The sequence below is a fragment of the Phacochoerus africanus genome, chromosome X, assembly GCF_016906955.1.
Source record: "Phacochoerus africanus isolate WHEZ1 chromosome X, ROS_Pafr_v1, whole genome shotgun sequence".
In the NCBI taxonomy this organism is placed as follows: Eukaryota; Metazoa; Chordata; class Mammalia; order Artiodactyla; family Suidae; genus Phacochoerus; species Phacochoerus africanus.
This window is the reverse complement of record NC_062560.1, coordinates 102345762-102373757: the sequence shown is the minus strand read 5'-3', so window position 1 is coordinate 102373757 and position 27996 is coordinate 102345762. Positions and strand designations below refer to the sequence as shown.

Below are 27996 nucleotides of genomic sequence, written 5' to 3'. Positions count from 1 at the left end.
GGACGCCCTAAAGTCTCGCGAGATCCTGGCGGGGCCCAATGGAACGCTGGGCTCGGCTTATCACTAGGGGCGTTTGTTGGGGGCGGAGCTCTGCCCTGAGTGGGCTGGGAGTCGTAGGTGCCCGGCGTAGCGGCGTTTGGGCCGAGCTGCCGCGGTGGGGAGCGAATCCGTGGCCATGAAGGAGGAGAAGGATCATAGGCCTAAGGAGAAGCGAGTAACCCTCTTGACTCCCCCGGGGGCCACAGGCAGCGGCGGTGGGGCTTCGGGGGACAGCACCAAAGGGGAAGATAAGCAGGATCGGAACAAGGAGAAGAAAGAGGCGTTGAGCAAGGTGTCTGGCCGGCTGTTGGCCCAGGAGAGGGCGGGACGGTTCCGCCACCCCTGGAGGATGGTTGGGAACGGGGCTACCCTCTTCCTCTCCCAGTCTCTTTCTCTGTTTCTTCGCCCGAGTGAAATTCGCATCACCCTGTCTCATCCACTTACACGAAATGGGGGAGCCCCTCCCGGTCAAGCCCCGAGATGGTTGTGAGGGAAGGTGGGGGGATTCCCAGAAAAGAAGGGTTTAGGTCAGAGCTCTGAGATGATAATGGGAGGGGGAGCGATAGTGCAGAGAATGGGGTTAATTGGGAGGAATTATTAAATAGAGAAGGGGCCATCAAGGGTAGGAGTAGTTTGTGACAGGAATATTAATAGAGGCTAGTTGAGGGAGACGGTGGGAGATTAATGGTCTGGGGGCCTGATCGGTCCATCCTTTTTTGGAAGCAATGAGGGAGTTGGGGGTATTCCTTAGAGTTTTGAATTCTTTATCCTGAATAAGTAAGGATTTTGTTTTAGGATGTGTTGGATGTGGTGGGGAGATATTAATAAATCAAGAATTCATGGCACCCACAAAAGACCAGGGTTGGCTTACTAATTTCTTACCACTAGTGAAAATGGGTGAAAATAGGCGAAAACCTAGTAAACTGAGGGGCTTGGGATTCACAGAAACTGAGATTTTCCTTGTTCTAGGCGGTTCTCATTTCTGAGTATTAAAAAAAAAACAAAAACCTATGTTACTATTATGTTTGACTAATCATTCTAAGCATTCTGAACATTCTCCCGGGTTTTTATAAGTGATCTCATCTTTTAAAGGCCAGCTTTCTTCAGGGACAGTGATTCAGGTATGACAGAAAATTGATTTGTACTAATTTCATTTTCCTTATTCATTTCTTAAGGTGGTAATTCGGAGATTACCGCCCACTTTGACCAAGGAGCAGCTTCAGGAACATCTTCAGCCTATGCCTGAGCATGATTATTTTGAGTTTTTTTCTAATGATACTAGGTAAAATAAAAGAGGGAGGGGGTAAATGAAAAAGGTTTCTTCCACTCTTTTTTTATCCTGCAAATGTTTTCCATTTGGTTTTTGAACCTGTCTTTTTAATGTATGCATACTTGTAATTCAGCCAAACACCTGCCAGCATATTTACATAATTGCTTTCCTCCCTGCAGTCTGTATCCTCACATGTATGCCAGAGCATACATCAACTTTAAAAACCAGGAGGACATTATTTTGTTCAGGGATCGTTTTGATGGTTATGTATTCCTTGACAATAAAGGTGAGTCCTTTTAACTGAAGGGGAGGTTTTTTTTTTTTTTTGTCGTTTTATGTTTAAGACATTGTGTGTGTATCACAATGTTTTCTCAACACCTTCATGGTTTTCCTAAAACCCTGGGTGATAAAATCAGCAACATTTAAAGAGTTTTACACCTTTGATAAGCTTATTACATCCTTATAAATAATGTGACTTTTCACAGCCCTCAGGTATCTTTATTAACTTATTTCTGTAGTTTGATCCTCCTATGATAGTTTTTTTTGTCCTGTATTGGATGACCTGTTGTTTTGAGTATGTACTAGTTTCAGCAGTGATACTGATAAATGACTTTTTAAACTTGTATGACAAGTTTTAAATATTTACTTCTCATTTTGCTTCAAGGACCAATACTTACTTAATTCAGATTCTCTATGTCAGTAATTGCCAGCTGTAGTATTGTTTAACATTCTAAATTGTGTGTAATTAAAATATCAAACTTGTTGATTTTCTACTTTGTATCCAGGAGTTTATAGGGGAGAAAAACTTCTGCGTTCTAATTTTCTGTGTTGCTTACAGCATTTAGCCAGAGAATGTCCAAGCTGCCATTTGCCACTTTTCTTTTGGCTTTGCAACCAGAGGTGAATGCTGTGTATTTTTGTTAGGTTATTTTGTTTTCAGTATTACTTCAAAGTTGGTAAAAATGAAATCTTTGTTAGGGAATATGTCAGTAAAAATTGAAGGATTGGGAGTTCCCATTGTGGCTTAGCAAGCGGTCAACAAACCTGACTAGCATCCATGAAGACTCGGGTTCGATTCCTGGCCTCGCTCAGTGGGTTAAGGATCCGGCATTGCTGTGAGCTGTGGTATAGGTCGCAGAAGCAGCTCGGATCCTGCGTTGCTGTGGCTGTGGTGTAGGCCAGTGGCTGCAGCTCCGATTTGACCCCTAGCCTGGGAACCTCCATGTGCCGCGGATGTGCCCCTAGAAAGACAAAAAAAAGTTGAAGGATTGCTACTGCGTTTGTCCAGCTTTTATTAATCCCCTCAAACCAGCCACTTCTCCACTCCAAGTTTATTCTAGTAGGGTAACAGTGATTTCCAGTAAATGTGAGTTATGTTTAACTTTTTCCTCTTTTTTTATCACTTATGTTTAAATAAGTGATGGATTTTGTCAGTTTGTTACTTTTTAATATCTTGTTCATCTAGACTTAATAATACTTGCACACTTTATGTCCTCATCACCTAATGCTTAGATAACCACTGTCTCTTAACTTATGGGATTTTCCCATTTCTATCTAGTTCGGCCTTATACTGCCATGAAATTAATCTTTTTGAAAATAGTGATTTAAGGAGTTCCATTGTAGCATAGTGGGTTAATAATCCAGCGTTGTTACTGCAGTGGTTTAGGTCACTACTGTGGTGCAGGTTCAGTCCTTGGCCTGGGAACTTCTATATGCCGTGGGCACAGCCAAAAAGAGAGGAAAAGAAAGTAGTTTTTTAGGATAGCAGTTGTGGGAAAAAAAGATCAAATTCCTTAGCCTGGTAGTCAGCCTCCTCCATAGGTTGGCCTCACTTATGTTTTTTTCAGCCTATATTCCACAATTTCCTTCTGCTGCAGTCTAGTTTATTCCTTCTCAAATATATCAGTTATTAAGGTCATCTGATTCTGCATTTGCTAGGATTTCTAGAGTCTTGTTTCCTCTATGACTGCTTTGTGATGCCTAATGGTCAGTTCTAGTTATTTTTTCTTGTTTTATGTTTGCAGGCCAAAGATCTAAGGATGGTGTATGTTATGCCTTGTTTGACATTATTCTATAGCAGGGATCTGGTGTATTTTTCCAATAGTTACTTGGGTTTTCAAAAAAAATTATTACTGAAGGAGTTCCCATTGTGGTTCAGCAAGTTGAGAACCTAGCATGGTCTCCATGAGGATGCAGTTTCAATCCCTGGCCTTGATCAGTGGGTTAAAGATCTGCCATTGCCACAAGCTGTGGCATAGGTTGCAGATGCCACTCAGATCCCTCATCTCTATGGCCGTAGTGTAGGCCTACAGCTGTAGCTCTGATTCGATCCCAGGCATGGGAATTTCCCTATGTAGTAGGTGGGGCTGTAAAAAGAAAAAGAAATTATTATTGAGATATAATTCACATACCATAAAATTCGGTGGTTTTTAGTATATTCACAAAGTTTTGTAGTGATCATAACTATGTAATTCCAGACTGTTTTCACAGCTCCAAAAAGAGTCCTATATCTGTTAGCAGTCATCTTCCATTCTCTTCTCCTCCAAGCCCCGGGCAACTACTGATCTACTAACATGGGTTTCCTTATTCTGAACATTTCATATAAACAGAGTCATACAATATGTGGCCTTTTGTGGCTGCTTTACTTAGATTTTCAAGATTCATGTTATAGTACATATCGTTACCTCATTATTTTTTTTGTCTGCATTTTTTAAAACTGGTAAGACACATATAAATAAAATTTATCATAAATATTTTTATGTGTGTAGTCAGTAGTGTTGAGTACATTCACATTGTTCTGCAACCAATCTCTAGAACTTTTTCATTTAGTAAGATTGAAACTGTCCATTTAATCAACTCCTCATTTCTTCCTCCCCTCCCCCAGCCTCTGGCAACTACCATTTTAACTCTGTGAATCATCATTCTGTCTATGAATGACATTCTAGGTACCTCAAATAAGTGGAATCACTTAGTATTTGACTTTTAGTGATGACATTTCCCGTAGCACAATGACCTCAAGGTTGATCCCTGTTGTAGCATGTGTTAGAATTTTATTCCATTGTGGAGTTCCTGTCGTGGTGCAGTGGAAACGAATCCGACTAGGAGCCATGAGGTTGCTGGTTGATCCCTGGCCTCGCTCGGTGGGTTAACGATCCGGCATTGCTGTGAGCTGTAGCGTAGGTTGCAGACACAGCGTGGATCTGGTGTTGCTGTGGAGTAAGCTGGCAGCTACAGCTCTGAGTAGACCCCTAGCCTGGGAACCTCCATATGCCGCAGGTGCTGCCCTAATAGGACAAAAGACCAAAAAAAAAAAAGAATTTTTTTCCATTGTATGTATATATTACATTTTCTTTTATTCATTCATCTGTAAGGGACCTTCGGCTATTGTGAATAATGCTGCTATAAATGTAAAAACATCTGTTCAAGTCTCTGCTTTCATTTCTTTTGAATGTATACCCAAAAGTGGAATTGCTGGTCATGTGGTAATTCTATTTTCAATTTTTTGAGGAACCATCTTACTGTTTCCGTAGCAGCTATGCCATTTTACAGTCCCACCAGTAATGCATGACAGTTCTAATTTCATAATGTCATTGCCAACATTTGCTATTTTCTTTTTTTCCCCTTTTTCCCCTTTAATAGTAATCATCCTGACAGGTATAAGGTGATATCTCATTGTGGTTTTGATTTGCAACTCCCTATGATTAGTGAGGTAATATTTAATCTTTTCATATGCTTGAGCATATAAGCACTTTTCATTTGCTTATTGGCCATTTGTATATCATCTCTGGAGAAATATCTGTTTGAGTCTTTGAACATTTTTTAACCAGATTGAGTTTTTTGGTTGAGTTGTAGGAGTTCTTTACTTATCCTGTATATTGACTGCATATCAGATATATGACTTGCAAATATTTTCTCCAATTCTGTAGGTTTCCTTTTCACTCTGTATCCTTAGGTGCACAGAAATTCCTAAATTTGAAGGAGCACATTTTCTTTTTTTTGTCTTTTAGGGCCGTACCCTCAGCATACAGAATTTCCCAGGCTACGGATCAAATTGGAGCTGCAATGCCAGCCTATACCACAGCCGCAGCAACTCAGGATCCTAGCCGTGTCTGTGACCTACACTGCATATTGCAGCAACACTGGATCCTTAACCCACTGAGTGAGGCCAAGGATCAAATCCAAATCTCTTGGATACTAGTTGGGTTCGTTACTGCTGAGCCACAACAGGAACCCAGCAGTTTATTTTTTACTTTTGTTGCCTGTGCTTTTGGTGTCTCCTGGTGTATTTTTTAATACCTTTACTGAGATATAACACACATGCCATAAAATTCACCCCTTTAAAGTATACAGTTCAGTGTTTTTTAGTATATTCACGAAGTTGTACAATTATCACCACAATCTAAGTTTAGAACATGTTACTCACTCTAAAGAGAAACCCCGTACCTATTAGCTATTACTCCCCATCCTCCCCACCACTACCTCCCGCTACTTATCTATCTATATAGCTTTGCCTATCCTAGAGATTTCTGATTTTTTTAAAGTGAAAATTAGTTAGTAGATTTTTCCCCCATATATCACAATATCACACTTTAGAAATTGAATTTGGGAGTTCCCGTCGTGGCGCAGTGGTTAACAAATCCGACTAGGAACCATGAGGTTTCGGGTTCGGTCCCTGCCCTTGCTCAGTGGGTTAATGATCCGGCGTTGCCGTGAGCTGTGGTGTAGGTTGCAGATGTGGCTCGGATCCCAAGTTGCTGTGGCTGTGGCATAGGCCGGTGGCTACAGCTCCGATTCAACCCCTAGCCTGGGAACCTCCATATGCCGAGGGAGCGGTCCAAGAAATAGCAACAACAACAACGACAAAAAAAGACAAAAGACAAAAAAAAAAGAAATTGAATTTGGAGGTCCCATTGTGGCTCAGCAGGTTAAGGGCACGACTAGTACCCATGAGGATGGGGGTTTGATCCCTGACCTCACTCAGTAGTTCCGGAATCTGGTGTTGCTGTGTGCTGTGGTATAGGTTGCTGATGTGGCTTAGATCCGGTGTGGCTGTGGCCGTGGTGTAGGCCAGCATCTGTGGCTCTAACTCGACCCCTAGCCTGGGAACCTCCATGTGCCACAAGTGTAGCCCTAAAAATCGGAAAAAAAAAAAAAAAAAAGGTTGAGGAGTTCCTGTCGTGGCCCAGCAGTTAACGAACCTGACAAACATCCATGAAGGTTCAATCCCTGTCCTCGCTTAATGGGTTAAGGATCTGGCGTTGCTGTGAGCTGTGATGAAGGTCGCAGACGTGGCTCGGATCCCGAGTTGCTGTGGCTCTGGCGTAGGCCGGCAGCTACAGCTCTGATTGTACCCATAGCCTGGGAACCTCCATATGCCACGGGTGCAGCCCTAAAAAGACAAAAAAAAAAAAAAAAAAGGTTGAATTTAAGTGAATGTTTTAAGTTCTTCCCATATCTTTTCATTATGCTATCAGTATGAATTGGGAACGCCTTTGGTGACATGCTGATGTTAGTTGTACCAATGTGATTTATGCTTGTTGGGAGACCCTATTCAGATCACTGTCATTAAAGGAGGCCTAGAGAGTGGTGGGTTGACTCTCTTGTGTCCACTTTTGACATTTTGTTATAGCAAGTGTGGTATTTTTTTCTAAACAGGTCAGGAATATCCTGCCATAGTAGAATTTGCACCCTTTCAAAAAGCTGCAAAAAAGAAGACCAAGAAAAGAGATACTAAAGTTGGGACTATTGACGATGGTACAGTATAGCTCTAGTTTTGTAATGCTTATGCCATGGGTTTTTAAAACATTACCTTTGTAGGAATTAAGTGGACTCCAATCTTTTAAAATAAGAAAACATATGAAATAAAGTTCATAAGAAATGTAATTCACTGATGAAAGCTTTGGTTGTTAGAATGGAGATGGGTTTCCAGTTTTCACTCTTTGACTACTAGCTTTTCATTCCTCTACCATTAAGCCAAATATTGGTAACTGTTGAGTAGTAAATTACCTTAGGTATGTTCATTAGAGGACAATGAAGGAATTTCCATTGCAGCTCAGCAAGTTAAGAACATAACATCATCTCCGTGAGGATGCAGGTTCGATCCCTGGCCTTGCTCAGTGGGTTAAGGATCCGGCATTGCTGCAAGCTGTGGCATAGGTTGTAGATGCGGCTTAGATCTAGTGTGGCTATGGCTGTGGTTTAGGCCTGCAGCTGCTGCTCCGATTCGACCCCTAGCCTGGGAACTTCCAAATGCCACAGGTGCAGCCATAAAAAGAAGAGAGAAAAGAAAAAAAAACATGTTTCAAAGTACAATTGTTTGAGGTCTCTTACCATTTTTATGATTTTTTTTTTTTTTTGGCTGTGCCCCAAGGCATGTGAAAGTTCCTTGGCCAGGGATTGAACCCACACCATAGCAGTGACCCAAGCCACTGAAGTGACAATGCTGGATCCTTAACCTGCTGCATCACAAAAGGACTTCATTTTTATGATTATTTGATTTTTGGTTTCCATTTTTATAAAGAGGAAGAAGTGTGGTGGAAAAGTTTTTATACTTAAGTAACTTAATATCAAGTAGCTGAAGTGTCCAGCCCTGTTTTCTAGGCTTTGAATGTGCAGTTAACTGCACATTATAATTACATTAAATACTGGAACTAAAACACTGAAATAATTTCCATTTAAGGTAAATTGGATCCAGATTTTGAGATCTCTGTAATGTGGCTGTGTTTGATAATCACTTAGTTGCATTATATTTTATATCAGATTGATATTTTAGAATCAATTAGTTTGGTTTCAATTATTTATTACTATAATGAGTATTTTATAAAGAAAACACAGAGAAGACTCAACACACAGCTGCTCCTTGTGTATATCGTAGATGCAGACCTGGAAGACCAGATCAGGTGACATGTGCTACACTGCATGCTCCAAATATAAGCAATGTAATGACTCAGATGTGTAACCTTTTCTGATGTCAGAGGCATCGAGGAAGGAATTCCAGGAGTTACCATCACCTCTAGTGACACATCTAGGACCTCCTCCCTCATTTATCTTTTTAGAACACCCAATTTTCGGAGTTCCTGCCATGGCACAGTGGTTAACGAATCTGACTAGGAACCATGAGGTTGCGGGTTCGATCCCTGGCCTTGCTCAGTGGATTAAGGATCCGGCGTTGCTGTGAGCTGTGGTGTAGGTTGCAGAGGCGGCTCGGATCCCACGTTGCTGCGGCTCTGGTGTAGACCAGTGGCTACAGCTCCGATTAGACCCCTAGCCTGGGACTCTCCAGATGCCACGGGAGCGGCCCTAGAAAAGGCAAAAAGACAAAAAAAAAACAATTTTCATATGCTGAGTTTAATGAAGGTGAGGTATACCCATGCAGGAATTGCTTACATGCTATACACGGTACTTTCTGAAGGTCCCATAACTATAACTTGCAGGTCTCCCATAAGTGTGACTATGATTTAGTAGGAGCAATGACTTTTTTTTTTTTTTTTTTGGTCTTTTTGTCATTTCTTGGGCCGCTCCTGCAGCGTATGGAGGTTCCCAGGCCAGGGGTCTAATCGGAGCTGTAGCTGCCAGCCTACGCCAGAGCCACAGCAACGCGGGATCCGAGCTGAGACTGCGACCTACACCACAGCTCGTGGCAACGCTGGATCATTAACCCACTGAGCAAGGGCAGGGATTTAACCCGCAACCTCATGGTTCCTAGTCGGATTCATTAACCACTGCGCCATGACGGGAACTCCAGCAGTGACTTTTAAAAGCAAACTACTTGCAGTTCCCTGATGGCCTAGCAGTTTAAGGGCTGGCATTGTCACTGCTGTGATACAGGTTCGATCCTTGGCCTGGGAACTTCTGTACGCTGTGTGGCCAATTAAAAAAAAAATCTACTTAACATCCCTAGAGGTTGTGTATATACGATTATTTATTTATTTATTTTTAAGACCCTACCCGCGGCATATGGAAGTTCCCAGGCAAGGGGTTGAATCGGAGCTATAGCTGCCAGCCTACACCACAGCCACAACAATGCCAGATCCCAGCCGCACCTACAACCTACACCACAGCTCTCAGCAACGCTGGATCCTTAACCCGCTGAGCGAGGCCAGGGATGGAATCTGCATCCTCATGTATACTAGTCGGCTTTGTTTCTGCCGTGCCACAGTGGGAACTCCTGTGTAAATATATAATTATAATGGGTAGTGGCTCATTTTCCTTGATTCCATGTTACACCAGACTCCCATAGAGGTATCCCTAACAGGAGTTCTGAGAGGAAGCGACCAATAAAGCCCTAAAGAGTGTGTCTTGTAGGTATGGTTAGATTTATTGTCAATCTTCTGTGAAGCAGAAAATTGTCTTCTTTGATAAGTTAGTATCCTAGATAATATTGCCTATTTTGTTCAAAGTCTGCTCTATTTTCTATTTACTTAAACAATTATTTAGATCCAGAATATAGAAAATTTTTGGAAAGTTATGCTGCAGATAATGAGAAAATGACATCTACTCCAGAGACACTGCTAGAGGAAATAGAAGCAAAAAATAGAGAATTAATAGGTAAGTGGGCAAAAGGAATTAAGGGCAACAGCTTTTTCATCAGAAGACCTGTCAGACTTCTATCACTTGCTTGCCGTGTGACCATGTGGAATGCACTAACTTCTCTGAGACTCTTTCTTCTACTATAAAGTGCAGATAATGCCTGCCTTACAGGATTATGAGAATGCATTGATAAGATTGGGAAATGCTCTGACTTATTTAGTCCCACACAAATGTAACATAAATGTAAAAAGTTGGAAGACTCATATGGGACCTTAAGATGTTGGTGTGCCTTTGAAGATCAATGGATGTTTTCTAGTAATAAGCTCACATTTCTCAAAAAAAATTTTGACCTGAAAATGTCAAAAAATGAAGTTACTGCAAAACTGAAAACCTCTTGAGAAGTTTCTAGCTTGGATGTTGGTTGTAGTGGTAAGTTGTCACTACTGTATCAACCGTAAACATAAGCAGAGCCCCTAAGCCAGGAGTTCCACTCCTAGAACTTATCCAAAGGAAGTACGGTGTTTCGTTTTTGTTTTTGTTTTTTTGTCTTTTGTTTTTTTAGGGCCGCAGCCCTCGCATATGGAGGTTCCCAGGCTGGGGTCGAATCGGAGCTGTAGCCGCCCGCCTACACCAGAGCCACAGCAACGCCAGATCCGAGCCGAGTCTGAAACCTACACCACAGCTCAACACAACACTGGATCCTTAACCCACTGAATGAGGCCAGGGATAGAACCCTCGTCTTCATGGTTGCTAGTCGGGTTCGTTAACCACTGAGCCATGATGGGAACTCTGGAAGTACGGTTTTCAAAGAGCTAGCTGCGAGGCTAGATGGCATTGTTCAGAATATTGAAAAATTAATTAGGTATCCTTCTAAAACTTGGTTTTTATTAATGGATGTTTAGTGTAAGCCCATTTCTGATAGTTTCCATAGAATGAATTCCCAGAAGTGGAATTACAGGGTCAGAAAGATTAGATATTTTTAGTCCCCTACCCCAGTTTATTCTTGGTTGAACAAATTTATGCTCCCATCTGTAAAACAAGAGACTGTCCTTTGCACTTCATTCTCACTGACACTGGAAATTACGTTAAGAATTGTTTTATTGTTTTAATTTCTCAATTTTTAAAAAAGTATTTTAAGCCTTCAGAATTGAAATAGAATACTGTAAAATTTCTTTCCAGTAACACAGTTGTGAACGTAACTGTTTAAGTGTTGTCTTTTCCCACCTCTGGTGGTTAGCAGGGAATATCAGAAAATAGCATCCTTTCTAGGGGCTGATAAGTATTATTAATAATCTGTTTACATTTGTGTAGCTAAAAAGACAACCCCACTTTTGAGCTTCCTGAAAAACAAGCAGGTAAACCTTTCGTTTTTATGGTTCTCTCAATACCTCTGTTTCATTGGTTCAGATTCTGTAAAAGAGCACTGGGATCCTATAGGAGAGATAGCTACTTTTTCTACCATTCTTCTCTAAAGATTTGGCTCATTGGCCTCACTCTCTGGGCCTCTCCCTCACTCTGGTTGTTGGACCAAGGATTCACTCTGCAAACCCATGAAGTCCTTATCTTGTTCTAGAGACACTGTCTTGCTTTCCAGAAAGCTTTTGGATATGTAGCAAGGCAGCAGATGCTAGCAGGCCCTGGTCTTTATTTGCTCTCAGATTCTGAATGGGGTGGGGACGGGATTTAAGGAGGTAGAAAGTGGGAAGGAAAGATGATACAGTTAGGTGGGTGCCCACCCTACCTTCAGGATTAAGTTTTTGGTGGTAATTATCTTACTCGAAGGCTTGTGTTATTGTTTCTTTCTAGCGGATGAGAGAAGAAAAGAGGGAAGAAAGAAGGAGGCGAGAAATAGAAAGAAAAAGACAAAGAGAAGAAGAGAGGAGAAAGTGGAAAGAAGAAGAGAAACGAAAAAGGAAAGATATAGAAAAGCTAAAGAAGATAGACAGAGTTCCAGAAAGGGACAAATTAAAGGATGAACCAAAGATTAAGGTATGAAATAGCTGAAATGGACTGCATGTTGCTGAAAGTTGCATGTATCTACTTCTTCAAATATGCATGCATCTTGTGTTGGTGTAAACAGTTTTTTTGGTTTTGTATTTGTCTTTTTTGAAGGGGGAAATGAATCAATAGAAATCTTTCCTGTAATAGTAATAGTGTTATTTTTTAATTTAAGATAATTTGAAAGATTAAGTAGTTTACATAATATTTCTTCAGTGCAGACCTGTTATTTTTAATAATTGAAACACTCAATTTTTGGATTATTAGTCTCTCAATTCTTCCTGAATAAGGGCTTAGGGCTGGCTGGCATGAATTATGGGTTATATTCAGCTTTTCCTTCGTATTTGATACATGAAGTTGCCTCATCTGTTTGTTTTCCACTGTCTTCAGGTACACAGGTTTCTGTTACAAGCTGTGAATCAGAAAAATGTAAGGACCAAGTACATGATACAGAGCACCTAGTATCATGTCACACACGCAGGTCTTAGTTAATAAGTCCTTTTGGTGGTGGTGGTAGTGTTACCTGTAGAAAACTCCTTCTGACTGACCTGAATCTTCTTAAAAGCTGAGCCATTTTAAATTCCTCTTGTAGAAGGAAGCCCAGATAACTTCCTGATGCTCTGCTGTATACCCAGAAGCTTCAACAATATACAGCTGGAGGACAACCATGCCTAAAGAGCTCTTTCTCTTCTCTTTATATGCCTCTCGTTACTGGCTGCCTTGTGGGAGTTCTAGGGATACACAGCCTGCATTACGTCCCTTCCCCCTCACACAATTCCTCACGTTACCTTCTTGCATCTACCTGGGAATCTGTGAGCAGCAGATTCCGATTAGCACATTGCATGTAGGAAGAGGAAAACCTGTAGAAAGATCCCAGCCTTGCTGCTTCCCTTCTGAGGGTGTGGCTTGGGCAGCCCCTGCTCCAGAGAACTGTCTGGGGAAGTACTTATATCTAATACTTCAGAGAAAGTTAGAGAAAACATCAGAGGTGGTGGCAGGGTCTCCTTTTACCTCCTCAAAATTCAGCTGCTCACGTGGCAAGGTTTCCCTGAGGCTCTCCAGGACTCATCATTGGCAATACAAGGCTTGCCCCCAGGGTGGGGAGGTTCCCATCTTAATTCCTTCTAGCCATCTCTCCTGTCCGCCAAGCCGCAAGCGCAAGCGACCCGACTTGCTATTTCTAACTAGCAGCAAGGCAGAGGTAGAGCCAGCCATGCTAGAGATACTCGTTAATGTTCTTATTAGAGTAATGAACATCTTGGCTTCTAACAGAGATGTTCATTAGAGAAATAAGAACACGTCCGGTGGAACCTGCACATGGTATCCTCACCTCACACTGGTGCCTTCCTAGCGTCCAGTTTGGACTTGCCATTTGCAGTGGCTGTCTGTGTGCCCAATACTTCCTGCTTAAGTCCTGTGGTGCTTTGCCTTTCGCTTGGTGGCTTGTATGATGCCTTCATCCCGAGATGAAACTTCGTATGATGCCTTCATTCTGAGACTTGAAATTCTTCTATTGTGCCTAAAAATCTCTGTGAATATCCAACACTTGGGGGTATACCAGAGAGATGTGTAGCAGTGAGGTGAGAAAAACTTTTGTTAGCAATTTGGATTTTATAAACCACTTTTATCTTAGAATTGCATTTTGTCGTGTGTGTGTGTGTGTGTATGACATTGAGCAGAATTCCTATTTAGTAGAGATGGAACTTCACAGTTCTGTTATATGAGGTACTTGGATTTTTAAAACAAATACCAAGTAATTCTTGCTTTTCATCTCTAATGATAATATGATTATAAGATTATAAGTATGTTACTGCTCTCAGACTCAAGGCAAAATTATTCCTGCAATGGATCTCTCCTTTGGTGGCCAAGGTATTTGTCATTCCAATTACTACATGCAAATAGTCCAACAGTAATGATCTGCCTAGCATTTGAAATTTGTGGCATATTTTTCTGTCAAGTGATACTTGGAAGTGTGCACTGATCTACTTAAAAGCTGACCCATTTAAGGCCAAAGGAGTCTTGATCCTATTGCCACAAAGTGATTAAACCACTTCATTTGAGTGGATAACACTTTCACATTAATAGCATCCTTTTAGCAAATTACTGCTCTCCTGCCCTAGTTGTTCACTTGAAAGTTTAAGAGTACCTGCAGAGATAGGGGCCTTCTTTAGTCCAAATTGAAAATATTTAGTATATTGTTTTCTATGGCAGAATCAGAAGACAGTGTCCCACCCTTTAAAATAAACTTAAATTTGTTCTCTTTAAAGCTGCTCAAGAAGCCAGAAAAAGGAGATGAAAAAGAATTGGACAAAAGAGAAAAGGTCAAAAAATTGGACAAAGAGAATCTGAGTGATGAAAGAGCCAGTGGGCAAACTTGTACACTGCCCAAGCGTCCCGATGGTGAATTTAAAGATGAAAAGCCTAAGAGGTCGGTAGTCGAGGGCTCTTTGGTACATTTGTTTTTGATATGTTTCTAGGTGGCTAGTTTTACTGCTGTGTCCTGGACTTGTACCTGAATCAAGATTCCCAGTTTTACGAGGGGTAGGGGAATGAGGAGGACAGGTTTCAAATATTTTAGCCTCTTAATCTGGGTGACTGACTTTTGGGGTGTTTGTTTTTCAAAATACTAGCATTTTTTTTTTTTTAATGCTGCTCGAAAAGTACCACTTCATTGTAGTGGCCAGATCAGGATCAGAGTGTTCCTACATTTGTGATTCGAAGATCTTCGGGGGTGCATTCTCAGATTTGTTTTCTGTGCAGACCTGAAGATGAGAGCAGCAGAGACTACAGGGAAAGGGAGCGGGATTATGAGCGTGACCAGGAGCGCATACTGCGGGAGAGAGAGAGGCTGAAGCGGCAGGAAGAAGAGCGCCGCAGGCAGAAGGAGCGCTATGAGAAAGAGAAGGCTTTTAAAAGGAAAGAAGAAGAAATGAAAAAAGAGAAAGAAGCACTTCGGGATAAAGCCAAGAAGACTGAAAGTACAGAACCAGTAGGCAGCTCAGAAAAAACTGAAAAGAAAGAAGAAGTGGTTAAGAGAGATCGTATAAGAAACAAGGTGCTGCTTTTTGTTAAACTTGTTCATTTTCGTGAGGATTTTTTTTCTCTTCCTGCAAGTGTAAAAGAAAGGGCTAGCTTTTTGCTTGTTATAGAATTTTTAAAGATGAACTTTAACTGCACCTTTTTTTCATTCTTGGTGGGGGTCCTTTTACTAACGTACTGTAGAAATTTCATACACACAAGTAGAACAGAGGAACAATATAATACCTGTCACCCAGCTTCAACAATTATCACCTCATGGCCAATCTTCTTTCCACTCTATCCATCATACCACTTCTGGATTATATTCAAGCAAATCCTAGACAGATCATTTCTTCTTTAAATATGTCAGTATTAAGAGTAAAGACTTTTTTTGGCAGTGGTGAGCACCAGCCTGATGTGGGATCTCAGTTCCCAGACCAGGGATTGAATCCTGGGCCTCAGCAGTGAAAGCACCAAATCCTTAACCAGCAGGCCACCAGGGACTTCCCTAAAGACTCTTCTTCTTAATAAAATAACCCTAATGTCATTTTCAGACTAGGAAAAAGAATGACAGTAGTTCCCTAACATCTTACCAGTTCTTCAGATTTTCCCATTTGTCTCAATCTTTTTTTGTTTGTTTTTTTCCTTTTCTAGGGCCGCTTCCCGCGGTATATGGAGGTTCCCAGGCTAGGGCTGAATCGGAGCTGTAGCTGCAGGCCTACACCACAGCCACAGCAATGTGGGATCCAAGCCATGTCTGCGACCTACACCACAGCTCACGGCAACGCTGGATCCTTAACCCACTGAGCAAGGCCGGGGATCGAACCCGCAACCTCATGGTTCCTAGTTGGATTCGTTAACCACTGCACCACGACGGGAACTCCTGTCTCAATCTTTTTTATAGGCTCTAAACAAGGTCCACAAATTATATTTGCTTGAAATGTCCTCTTAAGTCTCTTTTAACCCAAACAATTCCTCCTCCTTTTGTTTTCCTACCATTTATTTATTGCAGAAACAAATTTGTCCTGTAGAGCTTCTAACTGTCCAGATTGGCTAATTATGTCCCTATGGTATCTTTTAACATGTTCCTCTACCTTCTATGTTTCCTCAAAAACTGGCAGTTTTCTGCATATCTAGAGCAGAGTCAGCGAATTTTTGCTGTAAAGGGCCAGATGGTAAATATTTTAGACTTCATGGGCCATATGGTCTCTGTCACAACCAGTAAGTGTTGCAGGAATGTAGGCATAGACCAAATGTAAAAGAATGAGCCTGGCTGTGTGCCAGTCAAACTCTATTCCCCGAAACAGGCAGCCCCCTCATCATCTCAATTTCCGGTGAGAATACCTCATAGGCGGTGGTGTGCAGTTCCTGCTGCATCTTATCAGGAAGCACATGTCTGGGTAGCCTTTAAGCGTGATGTTAAGACTGGTCAACACTAATCATATTATGGTTGCGTGATAGGATGTCCTTTGTTTTTTTTTGCAAACCACTGAGCCATGATGGGAGCTCCAAGGATGTCCTTGTTCTTAGGATGTTAGCTGAAATATTTATTTTTTATTTATATTTTTTTGCTTTTTAGGGCCGCACCTGCTGCACATGGAAGTTCCCAGGCTAGGGGTCTAATCAGAGCTACAGCTGCCGGCCTACACTACAGCCACAGCAACGCCTGATCCAAGCCTTGTCTGCAACCTACACCACAGCTCAGGGCAATAATGCTGGATCCTTAACCCACTGAGCGAGGCCAGGGATTGAACCCACAACCTCATGGCTACTAGTCGGATTCGTTTCTGATGCGCCACAACGGGAACTCCTTATTTTTATTTTTTATTTTTTTTAGGGCCACACTCGAGGCACATGGAGATTCCCAGGCTAGGGGTAGAATTGGAGCTGTAACTGCCAGCCTACGCCACAGCCACAGCAATGCAGGATCTGAGCCGTGTCTGCGACCATCACCATAGCTCATGGCAACACCAGATCCTTAATCCACTGAGCGAGGCCAGGGATTGAACCTGTGTCTTCATGGATACCAGTGGGGTTCATTAACCACTGAGCCACTACGGGAACTCCTTTTTATTTTATTTTTTTAATTTTTTTAAGCTGAAGTATTTCTTGATGTAGGGTCATGATGTCTGCACTTACCCTAAAATGGTTCTGCAAAAATAATAATGTGTTTTTATACATGTGTGCCGGCACGTATGTGACAAAATGTTAATCAGGAGTTCCTGCTATGGCACAGTGTGTTAATTATCTGGCTTCTCTGTGGAGACACTGGTTCGATCCCCACCCTGGTGCAGTGGGTTAAGGATCTAGCTTTGCTGCAGCTGTGGCATAGGTTGCACCTCCAGCTTGGATTTGACCCCTTGTCTGGGAACTTCCATATGCTGTGGGTATAGCCAAAAAAGAAAAAAAGAAAGTTAACTATTGTGAATCTAGCAGAAGGGTATTAGGCATTTATTGACTAAGTTTTGCAACATTTCTATAGACTTTAAATTTTTCTTTTTTTTTTGTCCTTTTTTTAGGGCCACACCCGCGGCATATGGAGGTTCCCAGGCTAGGGGTCTAATCGGGGCTGTTGTCACCAGCCTACGCCAGAGCCACAGCAATGCCAGATCAGAGTCTGCGACCTACACCACAGCTCCAGGCAACGCCAGATCCTTAACCCACTGAGCGAGGCCAGGGATCGAACCTGCAACCTCATGGTTCCTAGTCGGATTCATTAACCACTGCGCCACGACGGGAACTCCCTTAAGTTTTTCAAGATAAAAAGCTGAAAAAACAATTGATCAATTGGTTCAGGTATTATAAGTCTGGTCCATCTATTATAAAAATTTTTGGGAGTTCCCTAGTGGCCTAGTGGGTTAAGGGTCCAGCATTGTCACTGCTGTGGCTTGGGTTGTTGCTGTGGTTCCAGTTTGATCCCTGGCCTGGGAACTTCCACATGCCCTGGTCATGGCCAAAACAAATTTTTTTGTTAGTTCTTCTCCTAATGATTTTGCTTCAGTTCCTTATTTCATGGGGGCGGGGGGAGATTGGAAAATGGTGTATATGTACAAATTCTGCCTTTCCTGTTGCATTTATGATCTGATACCCTTCTACAAAGAGGAATTTTCCCTCATCAACTATTTGGTTAGCCTGGAATTCAGTTTACACAGGAAAAGCAAGATAAACACTTTATCCTTTCCCTTTATTTACAGTATTCAGAGTAATGAGTTGGTGTCCTGGCAACTTCTAGGGGTTATCAGTGAGTTTTGTTCTGTTTAGTTTTTAAGAACTTGTGGATTTAGAAATATTTGGTGTATTCCAGCTTATTATTAGTTATTATCTCTGTTGTTTAATTTGTCCCATCTTTGCACAGTGAGAGCCCCTATCATCCATTTTTTAAAAATATTACATAACAGTCTTCTGTTTTAACATATCATCTTGTTAAAACAGGGAAATATTTTGCTGAAATTATTCACTTGAGAATAATGCTTTAAGGCTAAATTTTACATATCAGGGAGAAAGGGTAAGGAAGACTCATGTCATGTTTTGTTTTGTTTTTCTTTTTAGGGCCACACCTGTGGCATATGGAAGTTCCTGGGCCAGGAGTTGCATCAGAACTGCAGCTGTAGGCCTACGCCACAGCCACAGCAACATCAGTCCGAGCTACATCTGTGACCCACGCCACAGCTTGTAGCAATGCTGGATCCTTAACCTACTGAGTGAGGCCAGAGATGGAACCCGCATCCTCATGGATGCTAGTCGGGTTCTTAACCTGCCGAGCCACAACAGGCAAGCAACTCCTGTTTTTTTTGTTTTGTTTTGTTTTTTTACAGTTGATTTACAACATGTTTTGTTGAATTCAAGAAAAGGCCTATACATTTAAGTTTTCCAGGATCATATTGTCATAAACCAAACACATTACTTGAACTGAGAGGTACATGGTGACTTTATTGAGGCTTATTTGGGAACCTGAGCTCTAAAGTGCCACCTAAAGAGGAGTTTCCATTGTGGCTCAGCATTGTCTTTTGGAGGATGCAGGTTCGATCCGTGGCCTTGCTCAGTGGGTTAAGGATCTAGTGTTGCCCCAAGCTGTGGCATAGGTCGCAGATGCAGCTCAGATCCCATGTGGCTGTGGCTGTGGTGTAGGCCAGCACCTGCAGCCCCGATTTGACCTCTAGCCCAAGAATTTCCATATGCCACAGGTGCGGCCCTAAAAAGGAAAAAAAATAAAAGTGCCACCTAGAGAGTCTAAAGCTGGGCTGTTACATTGTCAAACCTTAATTAAAAGACAGTCATGTTTGTGATAAGTTAGAAGGGTCTGAACTCATAATTTCAGGGAAGTCTCCACTTAAGACTTTGCATTCTTTATTACTGTTGTTTTTACTCCTAAAATTTTCTTAGATGGTGGTCCATTTTAAAGTCATTTACTGGAGTTCCCTGGTGGCATAGTGGTTAAGGATCCGGCATTGTCACTGCTGTGGCGAGGGTCTACCAGGAAACTTCTATGTGCCATGGGTGTGGCCAAAAAAAAGGTCATTTACTGATGGGGAGGAGAGAGAGGCAATGGGTAGTTTCTAAATAAAAACTATTTAGGCTGATTTAGTTCATCTTGAGCAAGTTAAGAAAATTAAGCAATAGATTTATTAAAAATTTACCCTAGGCATATAAAATAATACTTATTTGTATTTGTATGAAATGATTTCTTTGTAGATAGGAGAAAGGAAGCAGCAGTTAGAAGCAAATTCACCATCAACACTTACTGTCATGTACTGTGGTCTGGTATGAATTCTTTTGGGTATACATCAATACCTAACTTAATGACCCAAAATCCCCTGTAAATACTTGGTAGCAATGTTGTGACATTAACATTTCCTTTTACTTTAGGATCGCCCAGCAATGCAGCTTTACCAACCAGGAGCTCGAAGCCGAAATCGACTCTGTCCCCCTGATGACAGCACCAAGTCTGGAGATTCAACCATAGACAAAAAGCAGGAAAGTGGTATTAGCCATAGAAAAGAAGGAGGCGAGGAGTGATAAGTCCCATTGGCCTTCGGTGTCCTGACTGTCTAGGCAGCCAAAGAGCACGTATTAAGCAATCCAGAAGTGCCTTCAGGGCAAAGGAATAGAGAGAGAAAGGGGGTCGCTGTGCTGGTGGGGTCCACTGCAGAGGAGTATGTTTTGCGTCAAAGCAGGAACCTGATTGCAGGTTCAGATTGGAAGTACAATTTCATTTTTTATGCAGTTCCTACAAATTAATTTTAAAGTGTCAGACAAAGCTGAGGGAGAGGACATGCATTGCAATTTGCAGGCAGGAAATGTCAAGAGAGGACTTAATTAGGTATGACATGAGAAGAAGATATGAGAACTGTCTCTAAAATCAAAAGGCTTTGTTCATCCTGGATTGAATTTTCTTAATTTCCGTGGAGCAGAGTCACTTTGAGGTCTTGTTCAGATCTAGTTATAGTCATTGTTGGTGATAACTGTTGACTTTGTGTAGTGTAGAAGCAACAAGCATGTGATTGTAATACAGTGAAGGATATAACAAATTTTCGCTTATGCAAAAATTTAGTCATGTCTATATCCTATATCCTAAAGTTTCAGGATTCGTTTTATTTTTTTTGTTTGTTTGTTTGCTTACATGAGCTTAGCATAAAAAAATTTTTTAAGACATCTTCTGCCTTTAGCAATTTTTACATTAGTAGGTAAAGTTTAACCCTTATTTGTTGCCTGACAATCCAGTCTTTGTTTTATCTTAGGTCTCATGAGCTGAGTGCATACCCTCTCCAGGAAGGAAACTGCACAAATATTTGTTCCTGTTAAAATAGCAACTTTTAGTCATAGCTTGTTTTGCATTGATGTCAATAAATATCAACATCACTCAAGTATGAAGCTAAGTGTGTTTATTAGTTTTACTAAATAGCTATTAGTTTTGAGAAATTAAGCTTTGGGGGGTGCACACCCACAGCATGTTCAAGTTCCCAGGCCAGGGTCCAGCTCAAGCTGCAGCAGTAACCCTAGCCACAGCAGTGATAATGCTAGGTCCTTAACCACTAGGCCACCAGGGAACCCCAAGAAATTAAACTTTTGATACTTAATTGATTTGGGGGGAATGTTGAAAGGGGATAAATGATAATTTGTTTCTGCCTTCACTAGCACTATGCCTTTATTTTTGCCCACCAAGAAAACTAAATCATGGTCCAGGAGTTCCCATGTGGCTCAGAAGGTTAAGTATCTGGCACTGTCAGTGCAGTGGTTCCAGTTGCTGCTGTGGCGCGGGTTTGATCCCCGGCCTGGGAAATTCCGCATGCTGTGGGTGCAACAAAAATAATAAATTTTTTAAATAAAAAGGAAAACTTAAAAAAAAAATCATGGTCCACTACTTGTGCTGTCACCACTACGCTCTCAGCCTGTCTCTACCATGTCCTCTGAGACTCCCACATTATTATATCTGGGTCAGCAGAAACCGAGGCCTACTGTGTGGTAGGCTTGGTTCTTGGTGCTGGGGGTACAGAGACAAACAAATCCTGCCTTCATGGAGCCTTGTGGAGATGGTACGGTTCTGTATTTTATTGTGCTGGTCATCCCACAGTTACACATGTGATAAAACTATATATAGCCCTAGCATGAGAACCTCCATATGCTGTGTGTGTCGGGGGGGGGGGGGGGGGGGGGGGGGGGGGGGGGCTAAAAAGACATCTATTGGACATCCCTGCAGAGACGTTGAGAAGGTAGTGGGAGTTCTAGGAGAGGTCCAGGCTGCAGAGATACACTTGGATATCATCAACCAAGACTGTAGTATTTAAAGCTATGATACTGGATGAGGTCAAGGATGGAGTGTATATAGAAGAGAGAACTCAGGGCTCTCCAGAGTTAAAAAGTGAGATAAGGGAGTTCCCATTGTGGCTCAGCAGATGAAGAACCCCACTAGTATCCATGAGGATTCCAGTTTGATCCCTGGCCTTACTCAGTGGGTTGCTGCAAGCTGGGGCATAGATTACAGGTGCGGCTCGGATCTGGCATTGCTATGGCTGTGGTGTAGGCTGGCATCTGCAGCTCTGATTTGACCCTTAGCCTAAGAACTTCCATATGCCACATGTGTGGCCCAAAAAAGCAAAAAAAAAAAAGATCCCATATTGCCGCAGCTGCAGAGTGGGTCTCAACTGTGGCTTTGATTCATCCCTGACCCAGGAACTTGTGTATGCCATGGGTGTGGCCAAAGAAATAAGTAAACATTTATTTTTTTATTTTTATTTTTTTGCCTTTTCTAGGGCTGCTCCCGTGGCATATGGAGGTTCCCAGGCTAGGGGTCGAATCGGAGCTGTAGCTGCCAGTCTACGCCACAGCCACAGCAACACCAGATCCAAGCCGAGTCTGCGACCTACACCACAGCTCACAGTAACACCAGATCTTTAACCCACTGAGCAAGGCCAGGGATCGAACCGGCGACCTCATGGTTCCTAGTGAGATTCCTTAACTACTGAGCCACGACTTTGGGAACTCCAGAAATAAGTAAACTTAAAAATAAAAGTGAAAGGGGATTAAAGTAAACTTTTGCTGTTAAAAATGGTAATTAGGAGTGATTAGGTAATTAGGAGTTCCTAATTGTGGCTTAGTGGTTAAGGATTTGGTGTTATCACTGCTGTGGCTTGGTTCGATCCCTGACCCAGGAACTTCCGCATGCTGAGGGCATGGCAAAAAAAAAACCCCAAACCATAATTATTAAATTGGGCTCAAGCTTCCTATGGTTTTGGTATCCCCTTTCTAGATCTAAGGTACTAGCAATCAGTACCCCAAGATAGAAACCTGGGACCAAGTCCTGTTAATTTTGTCATGATTATCTCTTGATTTTGTTTCTTATTCAACATCCTGGGGACTACTTTACTTTGTGACACCATCACTTCTTGTCCAGATTATTTCCAAAGCCTCCTACCTAGTTTCTTCTACCATCTGTCACTATAGCCTAATCCAGGGATTCATAACCATTTTTGTGCCTTTGGCAGTCTGATGGAAGTTTATGGACTTATTTTCAGAATGCATGAATTTAAATGCAAAAAACAAAGTACATAGGATTACAAAAAAAACCAATCACACTGTGATATAGCTATCAAATTACTTTCTAAACTTTTTTTTTTTTTGGGGGGGGGGGACTGTGTCGGTGGCATATGGAAGTTCCCAGGCCAGGGAAGGAATCTGTGCCACAGTAATGATGATGCCAGATACTTAACTGCTAGGCTACCAGGAACTCTGCTCAAAATAAATATTTTCTAAGGGAGTCCCATTATGGCTCACTGGTAACAAACCCGACCAGCATCTATGAGGACAAGGGTTCAATACCTGGCCTCTCTCAGTGGGTTAAGGATTCAGCATTGCTGTAAGCTGCCGTGCAGGTTGTAGACGCAGCTCAGATCCCGTGTTGCAGGCTGGCAACTGCAACTCTAATTCAACCCCTAGCCTGGGAAGTTCCATATGCCATGGGTTTGGCCCAAAAAAGGCCAAAAAAAGACAAATTTTTTTCTAAAAGAAATGTATGCTGTAGCAACATATAGGATTAACACAGTTCTGTGTTGTAGGTCTAAAAGCTACTGTAATTTCAAATTAGTGACTAGTGTATATATGATATTTTAAGACACCTGTATCAACTGCAGTGTGATATAAAACCATCTGATTTCTGTTGACCAGGTAGTTTGTTGCCTACATTTGTAAATAAAGCGCTACATTTCAGAGTTTGATGAAAACGAAGTTGTGACTTTTTTTAATCCAAGTTCGTGTACTCTGTGAATTCTTTTTTTAACTCTGAATTTTATTATGTTTATAGTTGTACAACGATACACTGTGAATTCTAAGCATTGACCCTTGTGGACCCCAAGTTAAAAACCCTTACCTTAACCTATTGGTGCAAAAAATCTTGAAGTGACAAAGATACACAGAGGTCTCTGCTTTTAAATGCGGAGAAGAGGAGTTCCCGTTGTGGCCAAAGGTGGGTTACAAAGTCAGTCTGGATTTCCTAGCAGTCAAGGAAACGGCTCCGTCCAGAACTTACTTCATTTAAAGTCTTAATTGGTAATACAGTACTGTATGTGAATTACATCTCAATAAAACTGGGAGGAAAAGAAATCCTTGATTGGCAACCTCTTGCATTGGCTAAAACCCAATGGCTGTCCATAATTATACGGCCCACCTGGCCAGCCCCCCGATAATTCCTCCTTTTCCTCCAACACCCCGGTACCTTCACGTCAAGCACCGCCCAGCCAGATCGAAACTACCGCCAAGAGCGAGCCGAACCAGCCGGCCACCCCCGCCCTTCGGCGCGCTCCCTCCCAACGCAGGACCGAAGTCCCTTGCGCGCGGGCGTGACGTCTGCCCCGCTTCCCTTGGAAATAGCCCTGCCCACTCCGCTCCTCGGCCCTTCGGAAGGGTTTCTGTCACGGCGTTTACCATAGACTGTCTGCCTCACCCATGACACAAAGTCCCTTGGCACACTAACAGGCTCCTGCGGAACCTACTTACGGAAGTGAAGCAAAACGGCTTCCATTTCGCACGAACGAGAGCAGTTTCCCACGGACCCAGGGGAGCACGCTCAGGGAGGGGCCGCCAGGGGGCGGTGGTCACGCACGACGTCACCTCCCTAAGCCCCGCCCCCGACGGCGCCTTCTAAACGCGTCCTTCCGTCTGCTTCCTTCTCTCTGCTCTTCTCCGCCGTCCTGTGTGCGGTTGAATTAGTCCTTCGCCATGGTAAGTCCATCCGTTGCCATCGGCTCCGGGGTAGCTTCAGGAGACCTGAGGTCTCTGCGAGCTCGCTGGCGCTGCGGGTTGCGTCGAGGTGCGGGACCGTTTTTAAAGCTTTTCCTATGTGAGATCGAGTTTGGCCGCCGCTTCAGTCCGCGGACTCCAGCCTAGCGGGAAGCGAGCGAGCGTGCGAGCTGGGGAGGGGCCGGCTGCGCTGGCGACGCGTGGTCCGAGGGGGCGCTCTCTGCTTTAGGCTGCTGCTCAGGCGGACAAGGATTCCTGTTTTTCCTACACCGAATTGTCTTTGTGGGACAAGGAGAGATGTTGAAAGGGCATTGTAGAAATCGCGGCTCGACCTCGGGCTGGCTGCGACGCGGGGGACGTTCCGAGCCTCGAAAAGGGCATGTGGGCTTTTGGTTCTCGAAGACTTTACTTGGGGGCCAGGAGCCTGCCACGTTATGAGATGACGACTTTTTTAGCCTTTTGTTCAGGGACTTGAGTGTCCTCCCCGTGGAAGCGCCTGGAGCCAGGGGTGGTGTGGTCTGAATCTATATGCTGTTCGGGCGCTCTTCGTAAAATGCTAGTGGCAGATGGTCACTGGGTTTTTCTCTTGATAGTTTTCTGAAAAAATGAGACTGTTTATAAGCTTTTAGGTATGGAGAGGATCGATATCTGGTGCTTTATGTTTTTATTAACAAATTTTACAGCTACTGCAGTGAGCTGGGGGGGAGGGGTGTAGTCTTTTCTTTATAACGACCCCTATTATTATGCAAAAGTGTATTGGGCCACTCGGGCCAGACTTTAGACCAGCACTCAGTGTCATTTTTCTGGATTGTCCTGCAAACTGGGGAGAGAGGTGGTTGGGGGTGGGCTTAGATGACCCGGGTTTTTCATGAAAGCCAAAAAATGCAGTGGGAGATTGGGAAAGTCATTCTTGGAATAGTGGCGTTTTACATAGTTAGAATTAATATCCCAAATGTCAGTGGGTTAGAGCAGATCTCCCACATGTCAGGGTGCACTGAGACTGACTTTCAAGTGATTGTTTGTGAAAACCGCGTGCTCTAGCCCTAGCCTTGGAGCAGAGATGACCTGGGTTTGAATACTAGCTCTGCACATTAATATTCCGCTTTGGGGCAGCTTACCGACCTCCCTGACTGCTGATTATTATTTAAGCAATGGGAATTATGCTATCTACCTTTGCAGAAGTAAGGAACAAAGCAAAGGGCCTGATGGGTTTAGCATTGAGAGAGTTGTTTTTGCTTCAACATTCAAATGTTTGTTGGCTTTAGGGAGTTCCTGGCTTTGAATCTTTTTTTGAGCAAGCTCTGGTATTGCCGTTAAACTGATTGCATTTCCTTCCCAGTCTTCTCACAAGACTTTCAGGATCAAGCGATTCTTGGCCAAGAAGCAAAAGCAGAATCGTCCCATCCCCCAATGGATTCGGATGAAAACTGGCAATAAAATCAGGTAAGGACACACAAACCTGTTTTTTGTTAAACTTAGGATTACTTTGAGGGCATAAACATACAGTTGGAAGTTGTATGCAATTCATCCTGTACCACCATTCTGAAACTTTTTCTTTTTTCTGACTGCTTCCTCTGGATTTCTGAACATCACCTAGCCCATAGCTGGGCTTAGGAGCAGACATTCCTCCAGTATTTTTGTTAATTTCCTGGTTGTCTTCAGTCAGAGCCAGAACATAGGGTGGAAGGCTCTGTCTTATTCCACATCCCAGTGGGAATGACCATGAAGTGTTTATTTTCAGAAGTAATTGAATTGATGGTAAATTGCTACAGAGGACCTCCAAGGTCATCTAGGCTACCTCCAGGTCTAAAACTCCGGTCTCCGGCAAGCCTTTTAGCTGCTTTTTGGAGACCAGGTGGGCCTTGAGACAGATCTCAAGGGAAGAAAAATAAAGCATGGGGGAAAAATGAGTGTTTTCTGGCTCTCCCAAATAATTGAGCCCTAAAGACTAGAAGGGAGGGGAGAGCAAATATTATTACCAGAATTCTTATTTTTCAAAGCATTTTTAAGCTGAAACTGTAGGGTGGGCTTAGCAAAGGATTCCTTATCAAAATAAAGACTGAAGCTTGGGAGTGGAAGTTAATGAAGCTAGTCAGTATAGAACTTTGATTTGGTTGTGTGGCAGATAAAAGTGGGATTAATTGTTAGGGCTAAAATTGAGGGCCCATTTCCTTAGTTCATTTCGCCAGTTAGATGTGAAAATTGACACCCTGTGTGTAGCTTTGTACGCCAATTAATGGTAACTTTTGACTTAGGTCCTCATCTGGTGATGGTGGAGGTTGCCATTATAGGTTGTGAGGAATGACAAATGATTTTTCTATTGCCTCAGCTGTCTTCTAACTTTAAAATATATTGAAAAGCAGGTTGCAATTACAGTGCTTCATTTTTGTGGAAGTACTGACATTATCCTGCTGAAAGAAAATCTATGTTGATCATATTTGATTTTGCCTTTTTGGGGGTAAAATCATGACAGATTGACATGAACAGGTCTCAGATGGCCTTAACTCAGCACATCACTTGCTTTGGTAGTGAAATGACTAAGCATATCTGTTAAGTATCTGTTATAAAAAATATGCAGGAGCTTTTATGTGTATGTGACGCATTATATAGAATGGCTATTTTTTGATGTCGTTTAGAAAGGGAATGTCTCTACTTAATGAGCCAGTAAAGAACCAGCGTTCTAGCCTGGAATCATTTCAAGAGGTAAAAATTTGATATGACTAGTTCTTTAGCACATCTAGCAAGTCATTTTTTACTCTCCAAAAAAAGCTTCAAACTTGTTAAAGGAAGGAAAAGCAGGACCCTTTGCCTTTCAGGAATTTTAAGGCAGAGTTTGTTGTGAAAAAGAGTTGAGATCAGACTGCCTTTTATAACTTGCAGTTTCCTTCTGTTGTAGGTACAACTCGAAGAGAAGACATTGGAGAAGAACCAAGCTGGGTCTCTAAGGAGCCTCCACATGTGAGGTGGTGCACATATTGATGCTGTGTGGCAGTTATTTCCTTGCATCTTACCATATCACTGAAAACGGCACGGCCACCGTTGGATATATCTGGAAATGGGTTCTCTTTATGTTGTTGTTTCTGTATAGCGCTTTGCCTCAGTAATAAACATGTGAAGGCCTCTCCTTGGAACTGCTGTTGATTCTGGTTTGTGGCAGTGTACTGAAATACCTTCTGTCAGATCTAACACAGGACTGTCCAGTGATAGAAATGTTCTCTAGCCACCAAGTACTTAAAAAAGAGAATGGCTAGTGTGAGTAAGGAAATGGGTTTTTTAAATTGTAATTTTTTCTTTTTAGCGCCGCACCCTTGGCATGTGGAGGTTCCCAGGCTAGGGGTCAAATCTGAGCTGTAGCCCCTGGCCTGCGTCACAGCCACAGCAATGCTAGATCTGAGCTGTGTTGTTGACCT

The 27996-nt window shown here is 42.5% G+C and overlaps 2 protein-coding genes and 1 non-coding gene across 6 annotated transcripts; all 3 read left to right on the top strand.

Moving 5' to 3' along the window:
• Positions 1 to 33: 33 nt before the first annotated feature.
• On the top strand, positions 34 to 20718 carry UPF3B (UPF3B regulator of nonsense mediated mRNA decay). Of its 4 annotated transcripts, XM_047764903.1 has the most exons (12): positions 34 to 331; positions 1215 to 1321; positions 1489 to 1595; positions 6965 to 7063; positions 9746 to 9856; positions 11150 to 11193; positions 11645 to 11827; positions 12227 to 12265; positions 14104 to 14264; positions 14597 to 14891; positions 19547 to 19615; positions 19721 to 20718. In XM_047764903.1, the coding sequence occupies exons 1-12, from the start codon at positions 176 to 178 to the stop codon at positions 19868 to 19870; spliced, it is 1521 nt and encodes a 506-aa protein (XP_047620859.1). In that variant the 5' UTR covers positions 34 to 175; the 3' UTR covers positions 19871 to 20718. The 4 variants fall into 4 exon arrangements, with proteins under 4 accessions (XP_047620859.1, XP_047620860.1, XP_047620861.1 ...); XM_047764904.1 differs by lacking the exon at positions 12227 to 12265 and having other exon boundaries at positions 50 to 331; XM_047764905.1 differs by lacking the exon at positions 19547 to 19615 and having other exon boundaries at positions 52 to 331.
• A 3719-nt stretch (positions 20719 to 24437) lies between these two features.
• RPL39 (ribosomal protein L39) lies at positions 24438 to 27717 on the top strand. Its single transcript, XM_047765476.1, has 3 exons — positions 24438 to 24568; positions 25926 to 26029; positions 27483 to 27717. The coding sequence occupies exons 1-3, from the start codon at positions 24566 to 24568 to the stop codon at positions 27529 to 27531; spliced, it is 156 nt and encodes a 51-aa protein (XP_047621432.1). The 5' UTR covers positions 24438 to 24565; the 3' UTR covers positions 27532 to 27717.
• Positions 26943 to 27075, top strand: LOC125119003 (small nucleolar RNA SNORA69). Its single transcript, XR_007132968.1, has one exon. It is a non-coding gene; the product is annotated as a small nucleolar RNA SNORA69 (small nucleolar RNA).
• Positions 27718 to 27996: the final 279 nt, after the last annotated feature.